The 10,689-nt window shown below is 42.0% G+C and overlaps 1 protein-coding gene across 2 annotated transcripts; it reads right to left on the reverse strand.

Annotated features, from left to right (window-relative positions):
- Positions 1 to 5,433: 5,433 nt before the first annotated feature.
- Positions 5,434 to 9,041, reverse strand: LOC112223042. Of its 2 annotated transcripts, XR_002949228.2 has the most exons (7): positions 8,857 to 9,041; positions 7,450 to 7,533; positions 7,021 to 7,350; positions 6,535 to 6,762; positions 6,354 to 6,456; positions 6,092 to 6,229; positions 5,434 to 5,636 (listed from the first exon to the last, which is right to left on the reverse strand). XR_002949228.2 is itself a non-coding variant. In XM_024385981.2 (6 exons), the coding sequence occupies exons 2-6, from the start codon at positions 7,499 to 7,501 to the stop codon at positions 6,193 to 6,195; spliced, it is 750 nt and encodes a 249-aa protein (XP_024241749.1). In that variant the 5' UTR covers positions 7,502 to 7,533; positions 8,857 to 9,041; the 3' UTR covers positions 5,434 to 6,192. The 2 variants fall into 2 exon arrangements, 1 of the variants encoding a protein (XP_024241749.1); XM_024385981.2 differs by having other exon boundaries at positions 5,434 to 6,229.
- Positions 9,042 to 10,689: the final 1,648 nt, after the last annotated feature.

Below are 10,689 nucleotides of genomic sequence, written 5' to 3' on the forward strand. Positions count from 1 at the left end.
GCTTTGTAGTTTTTTGGTGTTTAAAAATGTTTTTATTGTTGAAACTGGACACATGAGAGAGTCTTCATTATTATTCGGGTTATGATGATGGGTTTTTCTACAACAATATCAAGCTATTGCTTAAAGACGCACACCAGCTATTTTTTTTTGTTACTTTTCATGTTGAAAAACAATATCCCATGTATAAATACAGTAATGTACACACACTTAAGGGTAAAACACTTGATCAAATGACATTTTATTGGTCACATACAAATGGTTAGCAGATGTTATTGCGAGTGTAACGCAAAATGCTTGTGCTTCTCGTTCTGACAGTGCAGCAATATCTAACAAGTAATATCTAAAAATTCCACAACAAAAACCTAACACACACATCTAAATAAAGGAATGGAATAAAAATGTATCAATATATGGATGAGCAATGTCAGAGCGGCATAGGCTAAGATGCAATAGATAGTATAGAATATACATATGAGATGAGTAATGTCAGAGCGGCATAGGCTAAGATGCAATAGATAGTATAGAATATACATATGAGATGAGTAATGTCAGAGCGGCATAGGCTAAGATGCAATAGATAGTATAGAATATACATATGAGATGAGCAATGTCAGAGCGGCATAGGCTAAGATGCAATAGATAGTATAGAATATACATATGAGATGAGTAATGTCAGAGCGGCATAGGCTAAGATGCAATAGATAGTATAGAATGTACATATGAGATGAGTAATGCAAGATATGTAAATATTATTCAAGTGGTATTATTAAAGTGACTAGTGTTCCATTTATTAAAGTGGCCAATGATTTCAAGTCTGTATGTAGGCAGCAGCCTCTCTGTGCTAGTGATGGTTATTTAACAGTCTGATGGCCTTGAGATAGAAGCTGCTTTTCAGTCTCTCGATCCCAGCTTTGATGCACCTGTACTGACCTCGCCTTCTGGATGATAGCGGAGTGAACAGGCAGTGGCTTGGTGGTTGTTGTCCTTGAGGATCTTTTTGGCCTTCCTGTGACATTAGGTGCTGTAGGTGTTCTGGAGGGCAGGTAGTTTCAAATCAAAGTTTATTTCTCACGTGTGCCGAATACAGTGAAATGCTTACTTACAGACTCTAAACAATAGTGCAAAAAAGGTGTTGGGTGAACAATAGATGAGTAAAGAAATAAAACAACAGTAAAAAGACAGGCTATATACAGTAGCGAGGCTATAAAGGTAGCGAGGCTACATACAGACACCGGTTAGTCAGGCTGATTGCGGTAGTAGGTACATGTAGATATGGTTAGAGTGACTATGCATATATGATGAACAGAGAGTAGCAGTAGCGTAAAAGAGGAGTTGGTGGGTGGGACACAATGCAGATAGCCCGCTTAAACAATATGTGGGAGCAGCGGTTGGTCGGGCCAATTGATGTAGTATGTACATGAATGTTAATGCGGTAGCACAAAAAGGGGCTCTGAGGACACCTCCTTCGCTGGATCAGCACACACCATCACCACCGGCTCCGTCTCTTGAGTGGGGGCCGGATAACTGGCCCGAGGAGATGCCTTGCATTCGGGCACCACCCCCAAAAGGGGGAGAGAGCGGGCCATCGACAGAACGAGGAAGAGCTAGACTAGCAGTAGAATATAAATGGGTTAAACTGATGCAAGAGTTGGGGACAGAGGATGCATCTGTCATTAGTAATGTTTCACAGTAAACATGTCAAACTAACCCTTTACAGAAATAGCTCGCCACAAGGTTAGAATATGACTCAGCGCTAAAGCCGACCTGGTCCCGAAAAGAGTATGTAAGGAGAGTGTCTTCCTTAAGAGGGCATGAAAGTGCTACTTGACTTATCACCGACAGACAGCTCGTGATACTTCAACTATCATCAACCTAAAAGGTAATATCTGACTTTCATACTCTAGAACAATTGTACCTCTTGACTTCTGATTTCTGAACAAGACATACTGAGACTGAGACAACTACCCTCCACACTCCTCGTGCTGAATAAATCAACCTCCTAACCGAGGTGGATGAATAGCAACGTGGATGAATAGCAACGGTGGTGTTATAAGGGTTTTTTGTCTCGAACCGTTCTCTTCACTAATCAGTAAATCATAGTGCAACTTCTAGTAGGAGAAACGGATACATATCTGACTTTCATACTCTAGAACAAGTGTTTCTCTTGACTTCTGATTTCTGAACGAGACATACTGAGACAACTACCCTCCACACATCCTCGTGCTGACTAAATCCACCTCCTAACCGAGGTGGGTGAATAGCAACAGTGGTGTTACAAGTTGTTTTTTTTGTCTCGAACTGTTCTCTTCACTAATCAGTCAATCATAGTACAAACATCTAGCAGGAGAAACAGGTACTAAGTGATTGGATAAGCCTCTGGAGAAATTGTGAGTGGAAGAACATACTCTTTGGGGACCAACCAGGTCAACCTGCTCTAAGGTAATGAACCGCTTGTTGTAATACATATATGAGGCATTAATAGTAGTAAGTGTTTTGACGATTGTTGATGTTATAAATTAAGGACAAAGAAGAAACTGAAATAACGTGTACAAATGTGTGACTTGCAAACATTGAATTAAAAAGTAGAAACTAGACTCAAAACCCCAGGGGAGAGAACGCCTCTGACACTCCCGTTCTAGGGGAACAAGTCTAGTTTCTACACAAAAGACAATTTAAAGGATTGGACAGCCAACTCATTTATATTGTAAAAAGCAAAGTTACTCTGTAATAATATTCAAGCAGTATTAACCGATGGGTGTAGGCATTAAATCATAAATCTTTTTCTAGATACTAAAAGTGATTGGGAACCCTATAAGAGCAATGGCGAGGTGAAGAGTCTACTCTTTGGGAACCCTATAGAGCAATGGCGAGGTGAAGAGTCTACTCTTTGGGAAACCTATAGAGCAACGGCGAGGTGAAGAGTCTACTCTTTGGGAAACCTATAGAGCAATGGCGAGGTGAAGAGTCTACTCTTTGGGAAACCTATAGAGCAACGGCGAGGTGAAGAGTCTACTCTTTGGGAAACCTATAGAGCAACGGCGAGGTGAAGAGTCTACTCTTTGGGAAACCTATAGAGCAACGGCGAGGTGAAGAGTCTACTCTTTGGGAAACCTATAGAGCAACGGCGAGGTGAAGAGTCTACTCTTTGGGAACCCTATAGAGCAACGGCGAGGTGAAGAGTCTACTCTTTGGGAACCCTATAGAGCAACGGCGAGGTGAAGAGTCTACTCTTTGGGAACCCTATAGAGCAACGGCGAGGTGAAGAGTCTACTCTATAAAAGGTAAATAGGGATTCAATCGTAAATCGGCTGGCTACCGATTATATGGTTTATGTCTGGATACAAGAGTCTTTGGGAATCCTATAGAGCAATGGAGAGTTGAAGAGTCTACTCTTTGGGAACTAAAGATGCCTGGTAAAGGTACCACAAGGGAGAGGTACTCTAAGTCTGATTGATATTATCTAAGATCCCGAAACACGCCTAACGGCACCACAAAGGCTAATCTCCGAATAAAAGGGCAGGATACATAACCAGGCCAGTCAGGCGGGCCTGTGAGTCACCTGTTAGCCGGGTGACATAAGAACTTGAGTGAGACGACTTGTATCACTCGACGGGGGTACCTTAATGGTCTTCTAGCAAAATCTCCTACCGCGACACTGTATAGTTAGTGACTATGCATATATGATAAACAGAGTAGCAGCAGTGTAAAAAGAGGGGTTGGGGGGCACACAATGCAAATAGTCCGGGTAGCCATTTGATTACCTGTTCAGGAGTCTTATGGCTTGGGGGTGAAAACTGTTGAGAAGCCTTTTTGTCCTAGTTTGCCCCCGATGATGCGTTGCACAGACCGCACCACCCTCTGAGCCCTGCGGTTGTGGGTGGTAGAGTTGCTGTACCAGGCAGTGATACAGCCCGACAGGATTCTCTCAATTGTGCATCTGTAAAAGTTCATGAGGGTTTTAGGTGACAAACCACATTTCTTCAACCTCCTGAGGTTGAAGAGGTGCTTTTGTGCCTTCTTCACCACACTGTCTGTGTGGGTGGACCATTTCAGTTTGTCAGTGATATGTACGCCGAGGAATTTAAAACTTTACAACTTCTCCACTGCTGTCCCATTGATGTGGATGGGTGGGTACTCCCTCTGCTGTTTCCTAAATTCTACTATCATCTCCTTTGTTTTGTTGACATTGAGTGAGAGGTTATTTTCCTGACACCACACTCTGAGAGCCCTCACCTCCTCCCTGTAGGCTGTCTCGTCGTTGTTGGTTGTAGTGTCTTAACACTTTGTACTTATTTATATAATAAGAAAGACTCTGAATATAAGCAATTGAACTGGAGCTTCACATTTACTCAAACGAGTTAGTACCAGAATAACATAGAACAACACTGCGCATGACCAAGGGTGCTCCATCCTTAAAGGGGACATCAGTAATTAACAGAACATAACATTGGTAATCAAGTCTACTACTGTTGTGTCATCTGCAAACTTGATGATTGAGTCGGAGGCATGCATGGCCACACAGTCATGTGTGAAAAGTGAGTACAGGAGGAGGCTGAGCACACACCCTTGTGGGGCCGTAGTGTGGAGGATCAGCGAAGTGGAGATGTTGTTTCCTACCTTCACCACCTGGGGGCAGCCCGTCAGGAAGTCCAGGACCCAATTGCACAGAGTGGGGTTGAGACCCATGGGCTCAAGCTTAATGATGATCTTTGAGGGTACTATGGTGTTGAATGCTGAGCTATAGTTAATGAACAGCATTCTTACATAGGTATTCCTCTTGTCCAGATGGGATAGGGTAGTGTGACGGCAATTGCAGCCAGCTGGTCTGCGCATGCTCTGAGGACGCAGCTAGGGATGCCGTCTGGGGCTGGCAGACTTGCGAGGATTAACACTTTTAAATGTCTTACTCACGTGCCAACTCAGTGGCACTGTGTTGTCCTCAAAGTGGGCAAAGAGTGTGTTTAGCTTGTCTGGCAGCAAGATGGCGGTCTCGGGCGACGTGGCTGGTTTTCCTTTTGTAGTCCGTGATTGTCTGAAAAACCCTGCCACGTGTCATGTCTGAGCTGTTGAATTGCGACTCAACTTTGTCTAGATATTGACGTTTTGCATGTTTGATTGCCTTGCTGTTACAGGAATTAAAGGGAACTACTACTCTATTTATATTCTACCATATTCCCCGTCACCTTGCCAAGGTTAAATGTGGTGGTTCGTGCTTGGAGTAGGCCATTCAAGGAGTTGGTCTGATAGTGCCCTCTAATGTCATAGGTCTCCCCCCTTGCTTGCAGAAACAATAGAGAACAAATGCAGAGGAGCGAAATTGTCCCCCACATTCTGAATTAGCTTTTTTGTCCCCCCTCCCCAGTTTAATCATTAGAATGTCATACAAAACGTGGCAACAGTGTTCTTTAGGACCATGCAGACGCCTCCAAAAGGTCAGGTAGGATGTTTGGATTTTATTTATCCAACTGGATTTAAAAAAATAAATCCCCCCCTTCTCAAACCAGTTGCAATTTGAATTGATATTATGAATAGAGGAATTTCTAAAACAAGCCAGTGGATGGCGCTATTAAATAGGTGGTGCTGTGCTTTTCCTCACTCATCCAGACTGCTGTGTTTCCATGTCTCTTCACTGTCTCCTATGGAAGTGTAGCAAAGTGGACGCTTACAAAGATTTCCTTACAGGTTATGAAATGGGTTAAATGCACACATGCACCGTCACAATAACGTTAAAAAAAAAATCCCATTTGCTTTATATCATACATAGGCATCACAAAAGTAGGTTTAGGTTCATTTGAACATATTTGTATGTGCACAATGTAAATGTGATGGCATACAGTACTTTTTTAAAAAAGATACAAAGACATAATTAGTGAAAATATATGTGTGGACTTCGCAACAATAAATACCACAAATACACTAATAACAAGCACTTCGCTATACCTGCAATAACATCTGCTATATATGTGTATGTGACCAACTTAATTTGATAAATAGGCATGTCAATATATTGTATTGATGGCGAATAGGGCCACAGCTCTTGATTGGAATGATATTTGGTCTGGTATTGTGACTTGTTGCAACAGAATATTACCGTCTCATATCACTGTGTCCGTATGTGCCAAAGTCTTGTGTAGTGTGTAACAAAGTGTCATAGATGAGACTGATAACGGAACGCGATGGACCTCCGAAAGGTCATGTATTCCCATTTGTCCTCCTCTGTGCACATTTCCTGTTAATAACACACAGCAATGTCAAGAGTGCACGTACCAAAAAACAATACCAGGAGTTTATTAACGTGCCAAATGAATGTATTACTGTAAAAGACAAGCCAGGGAGATGTTCTGTAATCTTACCAGTAGAGAGATCCACATGTGATTAGAAGCAGTATGACGATGCCGAATAGTACACCGCATAGAGTCTTACAGGATTGGTTACTTTGGGATGGTGTTGGAGAGTCTAGGCAACAGCAAAGAAGCATGAAAGACACAAAAAAAACCTCAATAGTCATAATGAATAATCATAACGCATGTATACCAGTGACGTAGTGTGTGACACTTGTCCCCAGACTGCTGTTGACAACACAGGTGTAGTTGTGGCCCTTCATTCCGGACACGTCGAGTCTCTTGCCATCTGCAGAGATATTGGCTGTCTGATTGGACAGCTCTACCCCATCCACCAACCAGGAAAACACTGGGCTGTCCCACTGTGCCCTGTCATTGGCCACCTCACACTGGAGCGACAAAGACGCCACAGGAGCAGCAACTAGGCGAGAGGGAGAGAGAGAAAAAGTTAGGCAGAACAAATAATCCAAATATAGTTATATTGGTTTTTGCATCCTTACATAGTTCTGCACATAAGGGTAGCCTCGGAACCCAGACGTCACTCACATTGTTCGGAAGGTGAGGTAAAAGCCTGTGACTGAGGCTAATGTCAAGGCTATTTGACTTTTTAGTTTGCACAATATTTGACCCAAACTAAATCTAGGTAGTGACCAGAATTATTGGTGTAGTTGTTTCTCACCAATCTCTCGAACAACTATATTTGCTGATTGCTCGTTCCCCTTCTGGTCAGTCACAGTGATGGTGTAGACTCCAAAGTTAGATGATCTTATATTCTCCACCCTAAATAAGGCCCCCTTCTGGTCTAGAGGATTGCCAGGTGCATCTTGGTGATCGGCCAGCCTGACCTGTCCCTGACCCTTCTCAGTCTGGCGGTCCCAAATCACCATGACGATCTTCTCTGTTGGTGTAATCTGGAACTGGGTCCGCAGGACCAGGTCTCTCCCCAGAGCCACATAAAGGAGACCCTTGTTCTGGAAATGCACTGACAGGCATTGGTGCGGGTGGGGCACTGAGGAAAGATAGACAAGGAATTACTGTACGTCTTATGTACACGTTACTGTACCATAGTTATTTTTGCAGGGCAGTATTATAAAAAACAATAACTCACAGAGGGCCAGGATCAGACAAATACGCCAGACCAGGATGTGCTGTGTTTCCATCACATCTGCAGAGCTATTTAGATTTTACAATGCTGAGGACAAAGAGCGAAAGAGTTTGCAACAGCATTTAAACGTGCACTCTATCACTCCCGTTGTCAGGGGCAGAGGCATATCCCCCTAATGTATTTGAAGGGGCTTTGATGGCAAAATGCTCTTCAAATCAAACAGCAAGCTATAGTTTGATCATTGTTAGCTACTGTATATGCATAAAATGTGTTTCAATGGGCTTGACATATTTTATTTTCACCTTAGAGATGGTTCTGTGGCAACAGTACGGTGGAAATGACAAGATTATGTTATAATGCTATTATTGCATCAAATTGTTGTTTTTTTGCAACAGAATAAGGGGTTGTTGGAACACTCATCTGTGTGTGTTCTACTGAAGATGGGCCTCTGGGAGATAACACTGACGGGAGATTTATGATGTCTTTTGGGTGATAAAACCTAGAGAGACCTCATTCCAGAGCATGAGTTAATGTTTCTGTTTTAGACGGTGCCAGGGAGACATGGCTCCTGTACGGAGATGGGGGGCCAGACACTACTCTCTACACAATAAAAACGTTTTTTTTTGTAGCAAATACTGTCTCCTGTGAATTATAAGTATCTTTCATACAAATCTTAACCTTGTGACCCATTCTATACATCTGTTATTCGTCATGTAGGTTGAAAGGGATGTATCTTGGCTATAAAATACCTTTCTGCTTTTGTCTCGCGGCTCTCAGCGAATCATCTGAGGGTGATTCGTCGACCAGCCATCATTATCGTAAAGCACTCAATCTATTCACTTTATGTGTGTGTGTTGTATTGACCTGCTCCCTTATTTATAAGTGGTTAAAGATTTAGCTTAAGTACACCTCTGACTTGTGTGGTGAGTTTGTCTCTCCTCATTTGATAGTAAAGAAATTAACCACCACAAAATATATAAAACAATACTACGCATTCAGAGCAGTTTCAGAGCATTTTGAATTGCTATTAAAATATTCAAACTCTTCTTGCATATTTTTAACCTGCTCTGTATTACTGTACAATGGGACACCACATCTATTTATGTGGCGGCATCCTATATTATATAATACTGTTTCCTTTTCCTGTCAATCCCTTCCGTTCATTATTCTGTACCTGATACAAGCAGACATTCTAAACATGGTCAAAAGCCATGGTAACAAGATAATATGCTCAGTTGGCTAGTTAAACCTTGAGCTCACGGTTACTGACTATAACACTTGCCTGAGTAGTGATTCTGTTATAGCACCCCTTTCAACTTGTTGTCATCCCAAAGAATGCCAAATATGACAACTAAAAGCAGCAGCATCCAGGTTATTCAGTAACACAAAAGACAGGTCTTCATAGCTTACCTTTTCATTTGGATATTCTGTAGGGTGAACGTACAGGTCAAGCTTGCTGTGTTTCTATTTTCTTGCCTAATGTTTCCAGATTTGAAGGACATCAAACTCGATGCCTACTGGCACTTAAAATAGCTACTGTATGTAAGTGTGTACCTGTTTTTCTTCCCTTCCCACAATCCAGTATGGCAGGAATGAAGTTTAGCCTGGTGATAAGGGAGTGACTCCGACAGTATCTAGGGGAGTAACAGAACGTGACTCCTACTGTACAGTGTCTCCCTTGTATCAGCTTGTACTCCTAACTGAATAGTCATACATTTGAATTCATTCTTGTTACGGATGCGGTGCAAGGCACACAAATGCCCTTAAAAAAAGGAAACAATTCCACATTCCAGACTTTTGTTAGAACCCTACATTGGATGAAACAGTATTTTCAAGACTATCGCTGTCTTCAATTGTCATTCCTACATTCATGTTCAGTGTTGTAAAGTACTTAAGTAAGAATACTTTAAAGTATCTGTATTGGTATCTTTATTTTACTATTTATTTTTGACAACATTGACTTTTTACTTCACTACATTCCTAAGGAAAATAATGAACTTTTTACTCTGCACATTTTCCCTGACACCCAAACGTTCTCGTTACATTTGGAATTCTTAGTGGGACAGGAAAATACTCCAATGCACACACTTATGAAGAGGTCATCCCTACTGCCTGATCTGACAGACTCACTAAACACATGCTTCTCTATCCGTGGAAAAAAAGAAAAGAAAATGGTGCTATCTGGTTTGCTTAATATAAGGAATTAGAAATGACTTATACTTTTGATACTGAAGTATATTTTAGCGATTACATTTACTTTTGATACTTAAGTATATTTAAAAACCAAATACTTTTAGACTTTTACTCAAGTAGTATTCTACTGGTTGACTTTCACTTTTACTTGAGTTATTCTATTACGAAATCATTACTTGTTACTCAAGTATAACGATAGGGTACTTTTTTTGTTGTTGCAGGAAATATATTGAAATTCATACATATCAGTCAACATCAATGCTGGATCGAGAGCAGAGACTCAAGTCACATTCATAACAACAGCATCCCTTCAAATACATAGAGATCCACTCACAAACAATGATCTATATTATCAAAGATGTTCAGATACCTAAGTAAGGAGCCACGTTACCCTCGGGCCTACTGAGCCCATGTCCATGCGTGCGGACAAGCAGATGCACATTCCCCTGTACACACCTCCTTGTGCACGCATTTACAAATGCATCAATATGACACTGACAAATAATGGTAGGGTCCAAAACGTAACACCGGCCTGAGCCATCCGAGCCGCCCATCCACCACAAAGATCCTTTGTTTTAAATAGAGTGACCAATAGATCGGCCAGAACGCTCAGCCAGCCCGACCCGCTCGCATGTCGTGACCCCCAGCCGGTATAGTCAGTAACTCTCACCCCAACACTATTTACCCCAACACTTTCCCATTTAAATCGTTTCCCAAGGGGAAGGTTTGTTAGCAAAGTACACCCCCCTCAATAAAGAATCTCACACATATATACGCTGAGTGGACAAAACATTAGGAGCACCTTAATACTGATCCCTCCTCCTCCTCCATTACCTTCAGAACAGCCTTAATTGGTCGGTGCATGGACTAGAATGTGTCAAGTGTTCCGAAGGGATGCTGGCCCATATTGACTCCAATGCTTCCCTTAGTTGTGTCAAGTCGGCTGGCTGTCCTTTTGGGTGGTGAACCATTTTTTGATACGCACGGGAAACACTCTCTTCAAGTGCTGGTGTCATCTGTGGTGTTGTAGCACTAAAGAATGAAAACTGA

This window comes from Oncorhynchus tshawytscha, linkage group LG23 (genome assembly GCF_018296145.1).
Source record: "Oncorhynchus tshawytscha isolate Ot180627B linkage group LG23, Otsh_v2.0, whole genome shotgun sequence".
In the NCBI taxonomy this organism is placed as follows: domain Eukaryota; kingdom Metazoa; phylum Chordata; class Actinopteri; order Salmoniformes; family Salmonidae; genus Oncorhynchus; species Oncorhynchus tshawytscha.

Excerpts from the sequence above, each read along its gene's own strand:
- LOC112223042 (XM_024385981.2), bottom strand. The coding sequence starts at position 7,501 with ATGGAAACACAGCACATCCTGGTCTGGCGTATTTGTCTGATCCTGGCC. Across the intron at positions 7,351-7,449 it reads TTGTCTGATCCTGGCCCTCT|TGCCCCACCCGCACCAATGC; the intron begins GTGAGTTATTGT and ends ATCTTTCCTCAG. Across the intron at positions 6,457-6,534 it reads TGTCACACACTACGTCACTG|ACTCTCCAACACCATCCCAA; the intron begins GTATACATGCGT and ends GCTGTTGCCTAG.